At 47.3% G+C, this 21,370-nt stretch overlaps 1 protein-coding gene across 1 annotated transcript; it reads left to right on the top strand.

Moving 5' to 3' along the window:
* Nucleotides 1-465: 465 nt before the first annotated feature.
* On the top strand, nt 466-3,427 carry LOC311615857 (melanoma antigen preferentially expressed in tumors-like; the record flags this gene model as incomplete). Its single annotated transcript, XM_084871290.1, is given in 4 exon segments — nt 466-758; nt 1,146-1,751; nt 2,851-3,403; nt 3,407-3,427. Coding segments are annotated over 4 exon segments (1,473 nt in total).
* Nucleotides 3,428-21,370: the final 17,943 nt, after the last annotated feature.

Here is a 21,370-nt window from a genome sequence, read left to right on the forward strand (position 1 = left end):
TAACCTTCCCTATTTTACTTGTTGGAGCTTAGCAAGAGGCAGTGCTGGACCAGGGACTGCTGCCTACTCCAGGGGCTTTCAGTCCATCAGCAATAATAAGAAAGGTTTCCCTGAAAAGGGTGGGACCATCTCTCTGGTTTCCCAGTACTCATTGCACAGCAGAATTACAGGTAGGCAGTGAGTACATGTGGGAGGGGTGCAGTGGTCATCTCACCACTCCTTGGTGCCTGATAAGCTATATATCCTGCCACCAGCCTAGGAGAGGCAGGGCTGAGTGGCCTTGCGGCCCCTAAGCAGAAAATGGGATTGGAGTAAGTTGGGACGCTGCAGTTGTTGCCAGAGCAGTGCCTTCGGTAATCAGCTGCTTTCTCTGAAGAGACAGGAAAGGGGGTGCTCATGCTCAGCCTGACAGGATGCCTCTCTCTGGCTGTCTCCTCGAATCTCTTTCAGAATTGCTTCATCAGAATGAACCACCCGTCTCAACACAGACTCCTGGACCTGGCATGCCAGAGCCTGTTGAGGGATGAAGCCTCGGCCATTGCTGCGGTGGAGTGGCTGCCTATGGAACTCTTCCCACCTCTCTTCACGGCTGCCTTGGCTGGGAGGCACAGCAACGTCCTGAAGGCTCTGGTGCAGGCTTGGCCCTTCCCCTGCCTCCCTCTAGGAGCCCTGATAAACCATAGACAGCCTTACATTGATATTTTGCGAGCTGCATTTGATGGGCTCGATGCCCTGCTTGCCCAGGAGACTCGACCCAGGTGAGGGGGATTCAGTGGCCTGGTTGGGCCCCTGGGGTCTGAGCAGTTACAGCTGGGATATAGGATCGTATAGGGCCACAGGGAGAACTCAGGCAGGCCTTGGAGCCACTGCTGGGGTCATTCTGGGAACAGGCTTCACATATATAGGGCTGATGAAAATGAGAGGGTGACCCGAGGGACATGATACCCCCTTCCTGGTGGCACCTAAAGTACCATAAAGGGGGACCAAGAATGATCCCAGTAGGGCAAGGAGCATCTGATTTCCGGGGTGAGGAGTAAAATTCTAGTCAGGTGTCTGGCCCTGGTGCCAAGATTCCTAGACTCATAGTCATTGTCTTATTCCCTGTTATCTCATGCACCTGGGTCTACCTGCTATTTTCTCTGCAGAAGATGGAAACTGCAGCTTCTGAATTTACAGAAGAGAGCTCATGAGGAGTTCTGGATCCTGTGGGCCGGAATCAGAGCTGATGTGTGCTCACTGCTGGATCCTGAGGCCCCACAGCCCATGAGGAAGAGGGGGAAACTGGACAGCATAAAGGTGGGGCCAAATCTACCCTGGGCCCCCATGGAGGTGTTAGTAGACCTTTGTCTCAAGACACGTGTCCTTGATGAGTCCGTCAGCTACATTATTAAGAAAGTCAGCGAGAGGAGAGGTTTGCTACACCTTTACTGTAAGAACCTGAAGGTTTATGCCATGTCAAAGCGAAACATTAACATCCTGTGTATGGTGCAGCTCAACTCTGTCCGGGATTTGAAGTTAAATTGTACTGGGAAACTGTCCACTCTGAGGAAGTTCACTCCTTTCCTGGGCCAGATGGGCAATCTGCGTCGGTTCCTCCTCTCCCATGTCTTTACGTCTTCTCACACCACCTTGGAGCAGGAGGAGCATTGTGTTAGCCTGTTCACCTCTCAGTTCCTCAGGCTTTCCTGCCTCCAGAAGCTCTATTTGGATGATGTCGCCATCCTCAAAGGCCGCTTGGACCAGATGCTCAGGTGAGGGATGGCGAGGTTTCTCTGCAGACCAGAGCAAGCCCCTTCTCATTTCATTCCACAGTGACAGGACCTCCTAGGTGCCATTCATCAGCAGTGCTACAGAGCCTGAGTCACTAGAGGCTCCACACAGTGTCTTGTTCACTGCTCTGTCCCCTTGCATATTGTCAAGTAACTTCCCCCCGCCCCAGACAAAGGTAGGATGAATGAACTAAGAGAGATGCTACTAAATAGACTCCTTACTAGGAATCGAATGGGGGCTTTGGGTGAGGTGATGGGAGCTCGGGAATCCTAAGTGGTGTGCAAGGAAAGATTGTGCAATGGAATCGTGAGGATGGCAGTGAGGAGAGGAAAGCCCATCAGAAGTGAGGTTTCAGGGATTTAGGTCCACACTTATTGATTTGGTGATGACAGCCTTTCAATCCAAACCTGCCTCTAATCACCTGTCTGCCAAAGGCTCCGGCTAAGGGAATGCCTCATAAATGCAGGATTCTGGAGGGAGCAATAATGAAAAGAGACATGTGGTTTAGGAATAATACAGCGATGTAAATTCCTGCAAGGTGCCAGCCCCTGGATGTTGCCTGATCTTACCCAGGTTAGCCTTTTCTGCCTCTCTGCCAGTAGCCTCATTGGCTATGTGATGAGGGTAACAGGAGTCCAGGCTTTGTCTAGAAGGAAGCTCGAGTTGAAGGCATTTTAGGTCATGTCTCCAATACTGAGGTTCACTGGTTGCCTACTGCTTGAGATCCTTTCTGATCTTCCCTCACATTTACTTCCCATCATTCATGCTCACAACACCTGAGGGTGCCTGAGGGTGGGTGTATGATGTGCTCCTGGTGACAGATGAACAAATGAAGGGTGTGATGTTTCATGGAGCTGAATCCCTCGCAGAGCAGGTAGGAGATGGAGAACGGATTCCACTCAAATTTGCACTGACTAAATCACACTTTTCACTGTGCAAGGTCCTGGGCTTGATCATCATTTGGAAGACCTGACACTAAGGTGACATGGGCCTCTTTACCTTAAGGCCTGTCTCATGCTCACTTCCCTCTGTCTAACCATTCCACCCCCCCCCTCACCTAACTGCTCTGTGTCTCCCCAGCTGCCTGAAGACCCCCTTGGAGACTCTGTCCATCACTAGCTGCATGCTCTTAGAAAGTGACTTGAGACATCTCTCCCAGCATCTGAATGTGAGCCAGCTGAAAGTCCTGAATTTAAGGAGCCTCAACCTGACCCACGTCAGTTCTGGGCCCCTCCAATTGCTGTTAGAGAGAGCCTCCCCCACCTTGCAGGAGTTGGACTTGGATGAGTGTGGGATCATGGACTCCCAGTTCATGGACCTCCTGCCTGCCCTGAGCCACTGCTCCCAGCTCATGACCCTAGGGTTTTGTGAAAACACCATCTCCATGACTGTCCTGGAGGACCTGCTTCGCCACACCATCGGGCTGAGCAAGCTGAACTGTGTGCTGTATGCTGCCCCCCTGGAGAGTTACGAAGAAAGGAGCAACATCATCGACCTGGGCCGACTTGCCGAGGTGCATGCCATGCTGAAGAATATGCTGCAGGAGTTGGGGCGCCCCGGCATGGTCTGGTTCTGTGCTTACCCCTGTCCTCACTGTGGCTATAGAATCTTCTATAACCCAAACCCCATTCTGTGACCCTGTTACATGTCTGTCTAGCTGGGTGCATATCGCATAGGCTTTATTCTGGGCTCTTGGATACCTAAGCCCGCACATAAGTGAATCTTAAAGGATCCCAGCAGCCAGTTTGAGACAACTACTCACTGGGGGGAGAGGGAGAGAGATATCTAATTCTGAGGAGGTTTGATAGTTTCTTTGGGGAGATGTATCCTAAGGAGTTAGAAATTTGCACCTGAATCTCTAGTGGGGGAGGGATTCAGGCTTGGGAGATAGATGTGGTAATTACCTTTGCTTGATTGGCTGTGAATAAATGTCAGTAATAAAGGGAACTGAATGTGAACCATCTGGTGTCCTCTATGACATCTTAACACAATTCTCCCATCTGCAGTTACTGCTCAAATAAGAGGGATGATTCCTGATCCTGCTGCATCCCCTGCTCCTCTGAAGCCCCTAAAATATTCTGGGTGCGCAGTGTTCAGAGGCTCCCATGAGCTCATGGATAAGGGCCCTTTGTCAGCATCTTTTTTTTTAAATTTAATTTACTATATTTCTGCCCTGTGCAGTGATCACACGTCCTCTGCAACAGGGCAGGCTCAAGTGATCATGTGGAGCCTCTAGGGAGGGGAAGTGGCCTTAATGTCCAAAGCCAAGTTCCAGGATGGGGCTGCACTATTGGGATCATGTTAGCTGTGCTGGTCCGTTGATGCCTGACCTGTCCTCTTGAGATTGAACCTAGAGGATTACTGAGGAAGCCAGTCCCTAGTTCTGCCACTCATTTGCCACCTATTGATTGGAGTCTGGGGGCTGGAGGAGGGACTAAGAGGTCTGCCTTTGAAGCTGCTCAATAGTCATTGCTGCCACTAATTGATCAGATCCCATTCCCTCAACTCCCTAGCCTGGCATGGTGAAGCCTTCGGTCCTAATTGATGTTATGACCCTAGCTCTTTATTATATAGATGCGGGGGGCTGATCTGGCGGGATCTCCCGTTTTTGCATCCCGCAAGGAAAGACAGATGAACGGACCGGTTCTAAGTGGAGGTGCCCAGGGAATATAAAAATAATAGAAATAGAGAGAAGACACAGATAGATTTTAAGCTGAGCTGAGAGCTGGGAGGGCCGCCGAACTGACTGACGACCTCCTGAGCCACGCAGCACATCTATTTATACTCCAGTCCAACAAGGGGGTTTCACAGGAAAACAAGGAGCCTGGGAGGGCCCACTCCTTTCTCCTGGATGAACACAAGTCAGGAACTAAGAACATCTCTACACTCCCAGGGCGGGAGTGCAACTGACATGATTCTGCCAACATCCAGGGCCCAGTCAGCAACAATCTAAAGAAAGTCCAGCTGTCTTCCCATTTGGCCCTCTACATCTCACCTTTTTTTTCTTTTTTTTAATTTAAACATTAAGAATAAAACTCCAAATTAAAACAATTGCAAACAATGCCAATGCAAAACTAAACTACGTACATGTTGTCATTTTCAAAACTTGAATGTCAAGAGCAAAACTCTGGCTATTAAATGATAACAAAACAATACCAATGCAAAACAACAATATGAGAAATCAGAACTATGGACATATTAAAATTTTTAGCTACCAAATGAAAGAAAGTGTCTTTTGCGCCTGGTGTTTATTTACTCAGAGTCCTTGGACTTGGCTGCGCAAGACTTCAGAAGACTGGAAGCTAACGGATACTAGCACGAGCAGGTACAAGGTTGAAGAAGTAGCTTCCACTTCAGTCTTTAACTCTTGAGATGACTCCATGTTAGCACCACAGACCCTTACGTAGCTTTCAATTTTCTTCTTCTGCTTTGCTGTCAATGAGCAACTCTCAGTCCTTTTGGGTGAAGGGACATAGGAGCTTCTCTGAGTCCAATGTGGTGATGGACGTAATGCTCCAGCACCCAAATTGGCTGCACTGCTCCTTCTTCCTTGCCCTTGGTCCTGGGCAACCTGCAGCAATGCACAGGTGCTTACTGCTATCATGGCAAGGCATCTTCACTATCTTTATTTCTGGACTATTTCTCCTCTGTTCTTTTGAGCTCCTACTTATTCTGTGGCTAGAACAGCCCTATCAGGTCCTCTCTTGGATCCGGTGTTGCAGGAACCCATACAATCTTGGAGTTTTTCTGGAAATATAAACATATTCTCAACCTTTTAATAAATAAATCTTTTCCATAAATTAGAATTGGGATCTTTTTGATTTTTGCCCCCAAAATTTTTCCTTTGGCTTATTCTGACACCATAAGATTTTTCATAGGTGCCTCGTTACCAGCATTATAAATAAAAATTAGTTTTTTAAAGAAAATTTTTTCTGGGTATGTTTCCTTACATAATATTTTTCCATTACTCACCCCCTTTTTGATGTATTTAATTATTAGGAGGCTTTTTGGAAAATTTTTATAATGCAGTCTTCAAATTTTTAATTTTTCGCACAAAAATATCACTGCTTTAGGGTTAATTGCATGTTAAACAATTTTACCATGAATGAACCACCAATAGAAATTTTAGTTGATACTTTAAATAAATATTTTATTGATTTTGTACAGAGAGGAAGGGAGAGAGAGAGTTAGAAATATCGATAAGAGGGAGTCATCCATCAGCTGCCTCTTGCACACCTCCTACTGGGGATATGCCTGCAACCAAGGTACATGCCCTTGACCGGAATCAAACCCGGGACCTTCTGTCCCCAAGCCGATGCTCTATCCATTGAGCCAAACCGGTTTCGGCTAGTTAATACTTTAGAAACAGCATTTTGTACAATGTATTTTCTTGAATGTTTACTTATTTCAATTAGCCAATTTAAATTAACCTGAAAACTTGACTACTATTTTACTGTAAAAATTTGATACTCTAACAGTAATTTTAGTTTATTCAGTGAATATTAGTGAAAGGATTATTTGCATCCTTGAGAAGGTCTTAAGCATTCCTGGTATTAATGGATTTAAATATAGCATCAGCCATGTCTCTGTTGCCTAGGTCCTGGTCTAAACTGGACAAGTCTCCGTTTGTTGCCTGGGTCCCAATCTGAGCTGGGCATGGGAAGCACGAAGCAGCCATGGGGCAGGAGACCTCCCTCAGAAGGGGCAACGTTGGGGGGGTGAGGATCTGTACCCCACCTCTGTTGACCCCCATGTTCTCTCCTGATGGCCCCTCTGTGACTGTGCCTGTGTTAGGTTGTCCCTCCCTTGAGGAATCTTACACATCACTGGCTAACCAGCCATCCTCTGGGGCCAAGCAGGGTGATGTGAGGTTCAGTTCTGTCTCCTCGGTAGCCTATGCCCCTATGGCTCCATGCCGAATACCTGCCTTGGGATCCCCTCGCCTGCTGGCGGGACCCTGGCATTGATCACATATCTTGGGGAACCCAGGTCTCTTCTCCAGGGAGGGCCCAGCTTACGCCATTGGGCAAGAGAGAGATCCATGGTACCATCCACCTTGAGGCTTCAACCTCATCATTAACAGAGAGCTCAGGAAACAGCTGTGGGCAATTGCATTGTGACAAGAGGGTCCTTCTTGGCAAAAAGGACAAGAAGGACCAATATAGAATGCCTTCCCAGGCGGCCTTTCATATAGTGGAAGGGATTAAGTCCTTTCATGTGCTTTTTAAATTGCTGCCAAATGTTCAAAGAATTAATTTGTAAGTTTGGTATATACTGGAATAAAATATCAAAAATTATAATGACATTGTAGAATAATATCATGTAAAGATATTCTTTGCTTTAATCCATGATAATTCAATTTCAAACTGGAAGAAATATTTAGTTACTTTGTTTTGCCCTTCTAAAGAGGCCAAAACCTTCATAAAATTTGAAATATATGTACATAAGTATCATGTTAATTTTTATTTGATAAAGCAATCACTAGCTGTTTCTGGTCTTTATTAAAATTGTTTATAAAATTATTGGCTTTTCATTTAGCTGAAAACCTTGATTATAATTTAATAATCTAATTTATTTAAGTAATTAAAGTAGGTATCTTCATTTTAAAAATAAAGCAAATTTACTTCTGAATTCACAAGCCACAAATGTTCATAACATTTAATATATAGTATATAATTTTTATTTGATAAAGTTTTCCATGTGATTTCAAGTATCAATCTGTTTAATTAAAACTATTTATTTTCGGAGAGAACAGACCTTTTAACATTTCTGAAATATGGTAGCAATCAAACTTGGGTAAAAACTACTGTTTGAATTTTAACCCTATTATTCTGACTTCGACCTTGACTTACTTGCTTTGTTCATCACGCAATGGGCTTAGGGAGGATGAGTTCAAGTTCTGGGCAAGTTACAGGCAGAACTTTCTTTTTCAGAAAAGAGCCAGCCCTATGTGCACTTAGTGGTTATCTCAAGGCTGGCCTCGAAAACAATGCTGTTCTATCCAATTAAAGAAAAAAATGCACCTGGCATGGTATTTACACTGTGGGTATATCTGGTCTCTGGCCTGCAAGGCCAGACAGCTAAGTGTATCTTCATCATTCTTCAAACGGGCTAAAGCAAACTAGAAAGCAACATTTTATCTAGGAAGAACAGCAGAAAATTCCAAACTACAGTTTGTTGCAGAATGGGGGTTTCCCTTTTAAGAATCTTTAAAAATAACTTATCTGTCCCTAAAGCGGCACAGTCGTGTAGGGTCTGCCTGTGTGTGGTGCTCTTGTGGCTGCCCTGGCCAGTTCAATAAATTCTTGTTTGCTTTTTTAAATAAATTATCAGCCTCCAATGGTCTAATTTTAAACCCAGGGTTCGAACCCGCAACAATATGAGGGCCCTTGAAACATCCAAAAGTTACTCTCAAAAAACCTTGAAACTCTCTTGGAAAGATCAAATACAGAATACATTTATATTTATGATTTAAAGATTATAAACCTAAATTATCTTAGAGAATATCATTTTCATTTAATTTGGATCAACGAATTAATCCTCTTTCTTTTAAACCAGACCAAACAAGTAACATATTATCAATTCCTAATTATATAAGAGAAAACACATTTTAACTATATAATTTTTCCCCATTTAAGTTACACTTTGACCTTTTATAGCTAACAAGTCAAATATATTTTGCATGTCTTAGATTAACAACACTTTACATTTCTAAGAAAAATACAAGACATAATTAAGAACCTCAATTCTGTCCTCTAGATTTTTTATGAGGCAAATTTAAACTTTACTTTTTTATTTATAATTAAGTGCCAACTTACAACTTTTTTTTTTTTTTTGCCACAGGAGTTTGGAGGAAGTTTGTAGCCATTCCGTGCAAATTACCACCTTCCTTAGCTTACTGGGAGAGTGGTTAGAGCAATTAAGGTTGCTGACCAGCCTTCCTGGCTTCCTGTCAACATCTTTTAGTGCAACTGATTTGTTTCAGGTATCATGGCAAAAAAAGACACTTTAAACTTTCAGAACTTTAAAATTTTCAGGTAGCAAATCAAATATTTAGCATTTCTCAAATTAATAATACTTTTACATTTTTAAAGATACATTTCAAATAAAATATGAGGCATATTTTAGACTAACTTCAATTCTCTAGACTTCATGCAAGGCATACTCAGATCAACATTGTAGTATTATAGCAATTCAATACATTTAAATTTGAGTTTTTATCATTTAACTTCCAAATTCTTTTAAATTTCCAACCAATAGGCCTGACCAAGGCTTTGGTTTTCAAAATGGTCACAATTTTCCTGCTGGGCAAGTCAAGAGATAAACTCTCAGCCATTCATGTGGGAACTAGACTTGCCTCTGGGCAGAAATTTCAAAATTTTAAATGCCTTGGGAAACTAGCCAGTATTCATCTCCACCACTTATAAGGCTAAAAACAGTCTGTACACAGCAAAGAGCCAAGCCCAGCTCAAAAACTGTACGCACTCGTTTTAAACTGGCTTTTCCCCTTTACATGTGCACAGAAATCCCTAATGCATTTATGAATTCGTAAAAGCTTTAAGTCATTAGCTGGAAAAAAAGAAGGTGGTGAATACGAGGCCTCTTAAAGTGGCCTTTTTGGAGAATGGTGTTGTTTATCTTGTTTTTTTATTTTGTTACTTTTTCACTTTTTATTTATTTTTATTTTTAAGGAAATAAAAAGATTGTAAGATAAAGAATTATTGGCAGTTGCTAAGAAATTCCTTTACTCTTTTTCACTTGGTTACAAGTAGTTTACACGTGGAGGTGAAGGAGGTGCAGATGGTATTCTTAAAGATTCACACGCTTCCACACCAGGCTGCAAGGTCATGGCTGCACCCACTTAAACATTCTTAAACTCTCCTGTGCTGAATCAAAAATTGAAGTAGGAATAGGAATTTTCTCTGGACTTTCTGCTGAGTATTGGTCATGCGACTGCTTTCTAGCCTTTTCCCAGGTTCATCAACAAACTTTAAGAAAGAAATCAAGAATCTGACTAAGCTTAACAGAATCTCTTGGAGCCATGAGCGTAGTTTTAAAGCATTTAGAAGGACACCCATGTTTTACACCCAGCTAATTCAATTTCATAGCAATACACTCCCTCTACCCTACAGTTCCTTAAATCTGTGGCATGCACAATTCTTGGGAGCGATCCCTTACCTCTTTACCTCTCGTTGCCTCTTTCGGCCCATGCCCACGTTTGGTTCCAGAATGCGGGCGCCTGATCTGGAGGGATTCCCTTTTCGGCGTCCTGCATGGGAAGAGAGTTGAACGAATTGGTTTTAAGTGGAGGCGGCCAGGGATTGAGAAATATTAGAAATAAAGAGAAAAGACATAGAGATATATTTTAAGCTGGGAGCTGGGAGGGCCGCCGAACTCTTTTGCTGGAGAGGCAGACTGACGACCACCTCCTAAGCCATGCAGCACATCTATTTATACTCCAATACAACAAAGGGGTTTCACAGGAAAACAAGGAGCCTGGGAGGGTCCAGGTCCCACCCACTCTTTCCTCCTGGACAAACACAAGTCAGAAAGTAAGAACATCTTTGCACTCCCAGGGAGGGAGTGCAACTGACATGATTCTGCTAATATCCCGGGCCCAGTCAACAACAATCTAAAGAATGTCCACGTGTCTTCCCATTTGGCCCTCTACATATAGACACCATCTGAACCCACACTGATCGCTTTTCAGCCTGTTGACAATATACTTATGTACTATTGATTGAGATGTAGTTAATTGGTCTTGATACTTCCTCAACAATTATGCAGAAGAACATGTGTTGAAATCAAGAGCACATCCTTCCACAATATACTTGAAAGAAGAGCCTTAGTTTGGCTCCAACATGATTCATGTTGAATGGAGAAGAGACCACCCAAGGGACAGAGACCCCTACCCGGGAAACGACTCCAAATAGCCAATTGCGGAGTTAAGTAACAAATTTATTACAGATTCGAATCTGGGCTGCCACCGCCAGGATGGAGCAGGCAGAAACAGCAATAACAGTTACAAATCCAGCTTTTTTATACATTTCAGAAAAAAAAGGGGGGGGGTGGAGGTCGTTGCTATGGTTGCATGCATCGGCCAGATGGCCTAATCTCCCTTCTTTAGCCTTGACTAACTCAGACTGTTGATTTGGCCTTCAGCCTTAACTCCCCCAGACTGTTGATCTGGCCTTCAGGGCCAGGAGGAGTTAGTAGCAACTTTCTACCCTCCAGATAAGGTCTGTTATGTTCCATTCCTCATTCCCCACTGCTTTTAGTTCCTTAGCAGAGGTCAAATCCTTGGCCTCTTTTCTTTGTAAGCAAGCAAGCAAGCAAGCAAGCAGGTTTACAAAAGCAAGAAATCAGCAGTTAGCTAAACAGCTACATCTTCAGTTTGCACGATTCGGCTGTATTGGGTGGTTAGGGCCAACAGCTTAACAGCCTGAACACGCTCTCTAATAAAAGCTACTAACTTATTAATTATGATGGGCCCACAGGTCAGGCCTAAAAGTAAGAGTAGGAGGGGTCCCGCCAAGGCTGATATTAGGGTGGTCAGCCAAGGGGACCAATCAAACAGCCCTTCAAACCAGCCCTCTTGACTTTCCTTCTCCTTTTCTCTTTCTCTCAGTCGCTTCTGTAGGGTTTTAATGCTCTCTCTTATCACGCCTGAGTGGTTGGTATAGAAGCAACAAGCCTCTCCCAGCGCTGCACAGAGGCCTCCCTGTTGGAGAAATAACAAGTCTAGCCCTCGCCGGTTCTGGAGGACTACCTCCGCCAGGGAGTCCACGGCCTTCTCTAGGTGGCTGATCTGATCTTGAATGAGCCTGATATCTTCTGAGAACTGGACTGATAGTTTCTGAATTCCAATCTGGCCAGTAGTCAGGGCCGCAGCGCTAACGGCCGCTGAACCAGCAATTCCTAGCCCAGCAAGTAATGGGATCAAGAGGGGGGTTCTCTTCTGAAGGCGGAGATGGGCTTCTGGTGATAGGAAATGCTCCATTCCGGAGGGGCCAGCATAGATATAGACCTGGGGGATTTAAGCATAACCAGCAACTATCTGTGGTCACTGGGTTGGAGCTATTCAGGAGAGTAAAAACTGAATCTAGAGTCCTCATGAGTCTGGCCTGTGGGACAGGAGCAGGAGGGATAGCGGTTCTTGGTTTCTCCCCAGTGGATACAATTGTAGGGCTCGGTCTGGGCCTAGGCAATACTTGGGGGTTTAACACTCCATTTGGGCCTATGGGAAGCCGGGGCCCTTTGACTCTCATCTTTTGGATAGTAAACAGGGTTCCTAGGTCAGCGCCTGCTATATATAAGCGGAGGTCCCAAGTCTTCCCTGTAGGCCAAAATGGGCTTCCTCCATCTCGGACAGTCACGACCGTTGGATTACACTGGGTAAAGACTGAACATCTCTCAGGCCTTGGGTCGATTAGTCTGACAAAGTTAATGTCTGGGTCTCCTTGTTTCCAGGGCGCAAAAGTCTCACAACCCCAATGGTAACAATAAAAATCCTCAATGCTCCCGCATCGGTGCCGACCTTTTCTCTCTGGACATCCATAATGCTGAGTGTGCCATAGCTCTCGAGCTACGAACAGATTTGCTGGAGGCCCAGATGCTGAGGTACACGGCACCCTCCCCAGTCCTGAACTGACTATGCTCCCGCCTCGGCTCCTATGGCCCAGTGCATCACAAGGCTCATCCCCAAAGAACTGGCTCAGGTCTACTCGGAAACTGGGGGTTCTAGAATAAGTGGTATTCTCGGCTATCGTGGTTCCATCGGTTGTGCGAACCAATACCCACCTAGATTGAAGGGGAACTGTTGCTCCTCCCCAGCCTACAATCAAAGTCAGGAGTACTGTCCTGACCCACCATCCCTAATCAGTTTGACTTTTAAGGGGTCTGAAGTAGTCTCTACCCGCCATGTCCCGTTGTCGTCCTGAGGCGGTGCTTTCTTCAACCGGGTGTGGTGAATCCAGGCAGTCTTTCCCGCCTCTCGAGCTGCTGTCGGAGTGCTGATGATAACCTGGTAGGGTCCCTCCCAGCGGGGTGTCAGCTGTGCTGGGTTGATCTTCTTCACGTAGACCAGGTCACCAGGAGTAAAAAGCTGCTTCTCCGCCGTGGCTGAGTCTGGATTCGGTCGAGCCTCGTTCAGTGCTGCTCGACTCTGGGTTCGGGATGCCTGTAAAGCCTGCAAAGACTTGAGCAAAGTTCGTTGTTTAATGCCAGACAGGTGCTCTAGCCCCAGGCGGGGTACAATGGGTGGCTTCATCCCGTATAAAACTTCAAAAGGGGAGTACCCTTCCCTGCCCGGAGTGCATCTTACCCGGAGGAGGGCTTGAGGAAGCAAACTCACCCAGTCGCCACCAGTCTCTACTTTCATTTTGGTAATTGTTTCCTTTATAGTCCTGTTTACTCTCTCTACCTGTCCTGAACTCTGAGGGTGATAGGCACAGTGGAGTTTCCACGTTATTCTTAATGCCTCAGCCAACATCTGAGTTAATTTAGCTATAAAGGCAGGACCATTATCTGAGCCTAATCGGAGGGGTAGTCCGAATCTGGGAATTATTTCATTAACTAAGTGCTTTAAGACTACCTGGGCTGTCTCTCCCCTCGTAGGGAAAGCCTCCACCCATCCTGAGAAGGTGTCAATGAATACGAGGAGGTACTTGTAACCTCCTCGGGCTGGAGTTATTTCAGTGAAGTCGATTTCCCAGTGTTCTCCTGGCTGCTCACCTCTCAGGCGGGCACCGCCTCCTTCAATCCGAGGGCTAGAGTTCGCATTCACTGTGGCACAAACGGTACATCTCTCGGTTACGTCTTGTGCCATTTTGTATATTCCTCGGATCAAGTAGTGCTTCCTTATCAATTCAGCCAGCTTGTTCTCTCCTAAGTGGGTGGCATGATGCGTTTGCTCCACTATCTGCCTCCCCACTGCTTTTGGGAGTAGCACTCTCCCTTTTGGCAACTGATACCAGCCGTTTGAGGACTTAGTCCCCCCTAGCTTCCTAGCCAGTTCATCATCTTCTTTTGAATATGAGGGGACTATGGCTGGCTGGTCTTCCTTGACCGGGGAGGGGGTGACCGATAATGCATGTGCCTGCCCCTCCCGGGCCACAGTTCTCGCTGTTTCATCTGCGAACTGGTTCCCTTTTGCCTCCAAGGAATCACCTCGTTGGTGGCCCTTACAGTGTATAACGGCCACCTTGCGGGGTTTCCACACGGCCGCTAGGAGAGATAATATTTCTGCTGTATGTTTAATGTCCTTCCCTCCGGCCGTGAGGAGGCCTCTCTCCTTATAGATGGCCCCGTGCACGTGAAGAGTGGCAAAAGCATACCTGCTATCAGTGTAGATGTTGAGAGCTTTTCCTTCTCCCCACTCCAAGGCTTGAGTGAGGGCTATTAACTCGGCCTTCTGGGCGGAGGTACCTCGTGGTAGTGCCTGAGCCCAGATCACAGTGTCCAAAGTGACAATGGCTGCACCGGCCACTCTCTCCCCGTCCAGGAGGTAGCTGCTGCCATCTGTGAAAAGAGTTACCTCGGCATCCGCTAGGGGTTGGTCCTTCAGGTCCGGGCGAGTAGTGGTTAGAGTGTCCAGATAATCTCCACAGTGGTGGAGAGGCAACGTCCCGTCCGTCTCCGGCAACAAGGTGGCAGGATTGAGCGCCCATGTCTGGCGGAATTGAATGCGGGGAGGGTCTAACAACAGTACCTGATACTGTGTGATCCGGGCGTTCGTCATCCACCTGTCCGGAGGGGTGCGGAGCAGCCCCTCAAGGTTGTGGGCCGAAGTCACCTCCAGGTTCTGGCCAAACGTCAGCTTGGTGGCTTCTCGCACAAGGAGGGCGGCTGCTGCAACAGTTCGTAGGCACCCCGGCCAGCCAGCGGCAACAGGATCCAGTCTCTTAGACAAGTAAGCCACTGGCCTCTTCCAGGGTCCTAGAGTTTGGATGAGCACCCCCTTCGCCACTCCCTGTCCTTCGGCTACAAAAAGCTGGAAGGGCTTCTCCAGGTCAGGTAGGCTGAGGGCCGGGGCTTGAAGGAGGGCCTGCTTAAGAGTTTGGAAGGCCTCTTCCTCCTTCTCTGTCCAAATTAAAGGTCCTGCTCCCCCAGCCGTAGCTGTGTGGAGGGGCTTAGCCATTTCTGCAAAACCTGGTATCCACAGGCGACAATAGCCCACAGTCCCTAGAAATTCCCGGACCTGCCGCTTAGTTTTAGGGACTGGTATCTGGAGGACTGCTTGAACTCTGCTCTCTGCTAAGGACCGAGCCCCTTCCTTTATTCGAAAACCCAGATAAGTAACTTCCTTGCTGCACAATTGGGCCTTGCGAGCGGAGACACGGTATCCCTGTTCACCCAAAGTTCTTAACAAATCCTCAGTCACCCTGACGCACTCGCTTTCCTCCTTGGTTGCCACTAGGAGGTCATCTACATACTGAAGGAGTGTGGCTTCAGGGTGTCTGGCACGGAACTCTTGCAAATCTCGACTCAGAGCCTCATCAAACAAAGTGGGGGAGTTCTTGAACCCTTGGGGTAGTCGGGTCCAGGTCAGTTGGCCCGAGTCCCCTTCCTCAGGGTCCATCCACTCAAAAGCAAATAGCAACTGACTCTGAGCGTTCAAGGGAAGGCAGAAAAAGGCATCCTTCAGGTCCAGGACACTGTACCACGTACGATCTGGTGGTAAAAGGCTCAAGAGAGTATACGGGTTAGGCACGGTGGGATGGATGGTTTCCACCCTCTTATTTACTTCTCTTAAGTCCTGAACCATCCTGTACTCTCCTGTACCCGGCTTCTTAACGGGCAAGAGAGGGGTATTCCAAGGGGACTGTACTGGCACAAGTATCCCTGCTGCTTTAAACTTCTGGATGTTTTTCTTCACCCCTCTCCTTGCTTCCAGGGACATGGGGTACTGTTTAACCCTCACTGGCTGGGCGGTGCTGATAAGCTGGACCTGAATGGGGGGCTGGCCCTTGGCCAACCCGGGGGGGTTTGTCTCTGCCCAGACCTCTGGTATTTCTTTTTGCCATCGGGCTAAGAGGTTTTTCCCCCAGGGGGCTTCTTCCTCAAATAGAAGGTATTCCTCCTCTGCAGGAATAGTAATTAGGAGTTTGCCCCCGTTCAGCTCCACCTGAGGCTTGTTCCTCTCATCAAAGGTGATAGTGGCCCTTAATTTGTGGAGAAGGTCTCTTCCAAGAAGGGGGTCCGGGCACTCTGGTATTACAAGGAAGGGATGGGTTACTAGACCCTTTCCCAAGTCCATAATTCTTCCCTCCGACAGGGGATAACTCTTTGTAGTGCCAGTAGCCCCCACTACCCGCACTTTCTTGGAGGTGTAGGGGCCCACTGGGGTCTGTACTACAGAATGCGTGGCCCCGGTATCCACAAGAAAGTCAATGAGTTGCCCTCCTACCGAGAGTTTTAGCCTGGGCTCCCGGAGGGCAGAGGGGCCCCGAGACCCCTAGTCCACTTCCTCCACTAGGACGGGGACAGGGCTTTTTGTCCTCTTTTCCTTTAGCTGGGGGCAGTCTTTCTTCCAATGTCCCTCTTCCTTGCAGTAGGCACATTGATTCTTGCCTAACGATTTTCGCCCGTTGCCCTTGCCTCTTCTGGGTCCCCCTTTCCGATCCTTGCCTTCTTTGGCAAGGAGGACCTTGGCCATTTTCTGAGTTAACTCTTGGGTAGATTTTACCGGGTCTTCCCTCTGATCGTATACCTTCTGGGCTATGGCCACCAACTCAGAGAGAGACTTGCCCTGGAAGCCATCTAATCTCTGTAACTTCTTCCTAATATCTGGTGCTGACTGGGAAACAAACTGGAGTACCACAGCAGGTTGGTTCTCCGGAGCCCGAGGGTCAATGGGCGTCCAGGTCCGGTAGGCCTGGAGGAGCCTCTCAAGATAAGCCGTTGGGCTCTCATCAGGGCCCTGCCGTATATCAGTTACTTTAGTAAGATTTGTGGGCTTGCGAGCTGCCGCCCGGAGCCCCCTCAAGAAAACCTGGCGATACTGGTGGAGAGCTTCCTCTCCTCCCCGGGTATTTGGATCCCACGCGGGCCTGTTTGAGGGAAATTGTTTCTCAATTTCCAGCTCATTCGCGGTGACCTCCCCCCTCTGGTCCCGCACCTGTTTTCTAGCTTCAGCCCGAATTCTCTCTCTCTCCTCCGTGGTGAAAAGGGTGCGGAGGAGTTGTTGGCAATCATCCCAAGTGGGCTGATGTGTATAAAACACGGATTCCAGGAGGGTGATAACTTCCTCTGGAGCCTCAGAGAAGAATGGATTCTGATTTTTCCAATTATAGAGGTCTGAGGTGGTGAAGGGCACATAGGTACGAATTGGCCGTCCTATCTCGTCTCTCTCACCAGTCTCCCTCAGTGGGAACACTTCCATGGGAGGTTCAGGAGCTCCGAACCCCACTCCACTCCGCGTGTGGTGGGGACTGCTGATAGTGGAATCGGGGCTCTCTCTCTCCTCCCGCGGGGCCTTCCGGGGAGGGGCTGTTGGGACTGGAGGCGCCCGATATGGCGGGGGGTTCTCACCCCTTCTGACCTGCCGGGGACTCTCAGGGGGTGGTTGAAGAACCGGGACTTTCTTTCCTCCATCAGCCCCCTCTGCCAAAAACACCTGGGCAGTCTCTCTCTTCCCTCTTTTCTTTCGGCAACCACAGCCCTTCAGGTACGAGGGCTGATCCACAATGATGTCTATCCAGGTGTCTATGTAAGGGATCTGGTCAGGGTGCCCGGGGTTTCCATAGCACACTGTCCGGACCTTCGCTGCAATTGACATTTCAAATGTCCCTACATCTGGCCATCCAACACCAAAAGTGGGCCACTCTAATTCACAAAATTTTCTAAGATCATAAACATTCACTGTGACCCCGTAGCTTCCAGCTCTTTTCTTAAAGTCATCAAAATTCTTCATCAAACACTCAAGAGGGCTCAAGGGGCCCTTAGAATTGTCCTGTCCCATCTTGGCCGTGAGGGAGAGGACAATTAGGATCCCAGTAACCAGAGACCCAACGAAGGTCAGGGGTCCCATGCAAGCGCGGTCGCGGGCGCAAAGGCAATCTTCACTGCCTTTCGGGGTCCCAGCAGGGGCAGAACAGGCGTCCCCCAGGGAACAACCGAGAGTCGCGGCGCAATTCACACACAACGGCAATAGTAATAACTAACAACATTCCTAGAAGTACCAAAAACCAAACATACCACAACATTCTCTCAGTTTCACCCACTCAAACAACAAGAAACCAAGACCGCAGGTGGGGCGTCCCCCACTCCGGCCGGATCTGAGAACTTCTGGCAGCGTCCCGCCGTTCTCTGATCCCAAGCGCTCGCGAGCAACCAAGAACAAGAAACACAAGGAACGAATGAGGCCTCTACTTACCGGCGCTGCCGTTCAAGTAGTCCGGACGACAAGAATGGGGGGTCTGCCCATCTGGGGGTCTCTTATCTCGCTGGCGCCTCCAAATATTGAATGGAGAAGAGACCACCCAAGGGACAGAGACCCCTACCCGGGAAACGACTCCAAATAGCCAATTGCGGAGTTAAGTAACAAATTTATTACAGATTCGAATCTGGGCTGCCACTGCCAGGATGGAGCAGGCAGAAACAGCAATAACAGTTACAAATCCAGCTTTTTTATACATTTCAGAAAAAAAGGGGGGGGGTGGAGGTCGTCGCTATGGTTGCATGCATCGGCCAGATGGCCTAATCTCCCTTCTTTAGCCTTGACTAACTCAGACTGTTGATTTGGCCTTCAGCCTTAACTCCCCCAGACTGTTGATCTGGCCTTCAGGGCCAGGAGGAGTTAGTAGCAACTTTCTACCCTCCAGATAAGGTCTGTTATGTTCCATTCCTCAATCCAAACACAGAAAGAAACAATAAGGTGCATAGCAAGTTTCTGTTATCACATACTTATTGATCATGCCTCAAAACACATTTCCTGATGGTGCTGTTGATCCGAATATGCACTCACAGGACATTAGGGCTTTCATGCAAAACTCCGTACTGAAACCAAGTGAAAAAGAAGTCTATTGGACAAAAATATAGCAGGGACTTTAAAATTAAGAGAGATTTGAAGAGGATTAAAAATGGTGGCAGAGGAAGTGGATGCTGCAGGGACATGGCCCCCGGAACAAACTGATATAACAACACACAGAAAAACTTCTTGAATAATCAACGGAAAACGCATAGGAGAGATACTAAAGACTGAAAATGGAGACCATGTAAACACTGGTAAGAAGGGAGCAGGTACTTAAGGTCTGGCCAGAAATCCACAGTCAGAAACTAAAGTCCCAGAGAAATATCTTAATTGTGGAGTTTTGCTATTGAGAACTTTAGGGGTATAATTCCTAAGCAGGATTTCCTAGCAGAGAGCACCAGAAATAAGGAGGGTACCCATATAACATCTGGCTGAGTGGAAATTCTAAAACTATTAGGAAAGAGAAAAGCACACTTAGAGGAGATGTGTAAGTAAGGGCAGAGGTATGGAGAGACACTTGTCAAGAGGGCTGGCAACTGAGGATGAGGTTGTCATTTTCAAGCAGGACGGAGACACAGGCTCCTGACTCCTCTGAACTCCAGTTCTGGGCAAGACTCTATGGACCGAGACTCATACAGGGAGAAATTGGACTGTCCGCCATCAGACAGAACTCAAGGGCAGGTTTCTCTCAGAAGTGCTTGCAGCAATTACTGTGAGACACTGAGATCCAGTCGCCTCTTAGGGCAAAGCAGACTGGAAGCCATTGCTGTTGGCTCTACTCTGAGATCCGGCCCCTGCCAAACTGTGTGCGGAGACTTTTGCATAAGAATGACTTGGTTCTTTGAAATCTAAAATTACCTAACAAATTGTGGTTGAATCTGAGAAACCCAGAATAGTCGACCCAAGGCATCACAGCAGACTGCATTGCTTCCTACTGGCCTCATCTGGGCACCTCCAAAACACAGAGAAGAGTGATCTGTAGATTTCTCCTTAGCTCCTGCTGGGTGGCCTTAGGTAGAGGCTAAATTAGCACCTCCTTGGGGATCTAAGAGCAAGTGTACCTGGTGGTCAAAAAGGGACCATCCAGATTACAACTTATCAGATCCATAAAGGACACACTCATTGCGAAGACTCAGTGAGAAACAAAGTCCCACTAAAGCAATAAGTCTTGCCTCATAAGGGGATCTCCAGCATACAAGTTCTCCCATTGTAGACTCAGCTGATCCTCACAGCCAATTGGCCTGTAGATCAATTTCTCCCAGTGGTACCAACAACAATCAATATTTAACTACAAGGCTGTGCACACAGCCCACAAAGGGGTGCACCAAAAATGTCCACCTCAGGTAACTGAGAGGGGTGGAGGAAAGGGGGCTGAGCTACTGGGCAGTATAGAACACCTAGTACACAAAGCCACTCGATCAACACTGGGAAGTAGCCAAAATGCAAAGACAAAGAAACAGGTCACAAATAAAAGAATTGAAGGAAAGCAAATTACTGGATGTAGTATTCAAAACCAGTTATAAGATTTTTCAAGAATTTCCTAGAAACTGCAAATAAATTTAGTGAGACCCTCAAGGCTATGAAAATGGACCAACTAGAAATTAAGCATACATTGATTGAAATAAATAATATAAGGAGCTTCTGGGAGAAACCATGATGGCGACATAGGTAAACACCTAACTGTAGCCTCACACAATTTCAAAAAAATACAACTAAAATACAAAATGGATATAACCCAGAACTTCAGGAAAGTCGACTGACTGAAAATTCTACAACTAGAAGGAAAGAGAAAACCAGAAGTAAAATCAGAGGAGCTGTAACAGCCTAAGGTATGGTGACACAGTGCGTGTGGGTAGAGGACGAAGCTGGAGAGGGAGGGCAGCTGAGTGCCTGGCTGGTGTTCCCTAGCAGGAAGGAGATAAAAGCTCTGGATTGTGCTGAACCCCAGTTCCGACAGCACTTAACCCCAGTTCTGGGCGAGATCCTAGGGGCCAAGACACATAAGAAGGGAGTTTGAGCTGTAAGGCGGCAACCCAGGGAGCAGCAAAAAACAGTACCGGAGGCACACACATTACAATCAGAGAACGGACAGTTAACTGTGCTGCTGGATTGCCCTAACGGAAGGAGACAAAAGGTCCGGACTGTGCTGAGTTCCAGTTCCGACTGCACTGAACCCCAGTTCTAGGCCAGATCCTGGGGACCCAGGCTCAAACGGATAGAGTCTGGGTTGTAAGGCAGAAACTCAGGGGAGCAGCGAAAGAAGTCCCAGAGGCACGCACTTTCCGCGCAGAGAACAGATGGTTGACTGTGCCACTGTATTGCCCTACCGGGAAGAACACAAAAGCTCTAGACGGTTCTGAATCCAACTTCCAACCCCGTTTCCAACTGAACTGAACCCCAGTTCTGGGCTCATTGGGGAAGAGCCTAGACTGCTTGGTAGCGAGCAAAACACAAGGGCACCTTTCTCTCAGAAGTGCTTGTAGCGAGTACTGGAGGACACTGAGGAACACTGACACTCAGGAACCTCATACGGCAGGGCTGATGGAAGCCAAGGCTGAAGGCTCCACCCTGAAACTCCTCCCCATCCAAGCTGAGCACAGAGACTTTTGCAATTGGCCAAGTCTATTC

The sequence above is a fragment of the Pipistrellus hanaki genome (assembly GCF_964339955.1).
Source record: "Pipistrellus hanaki genome assembly, chromosome: Y".
NCBI classification, from domain to species: domain Eukaryota; kingdom Metazoa; phylum Chordata; class Mammalia; order Chiroptera; family Vespertilionidae; genus Pipistrellus; species Pipistrellus hanaki.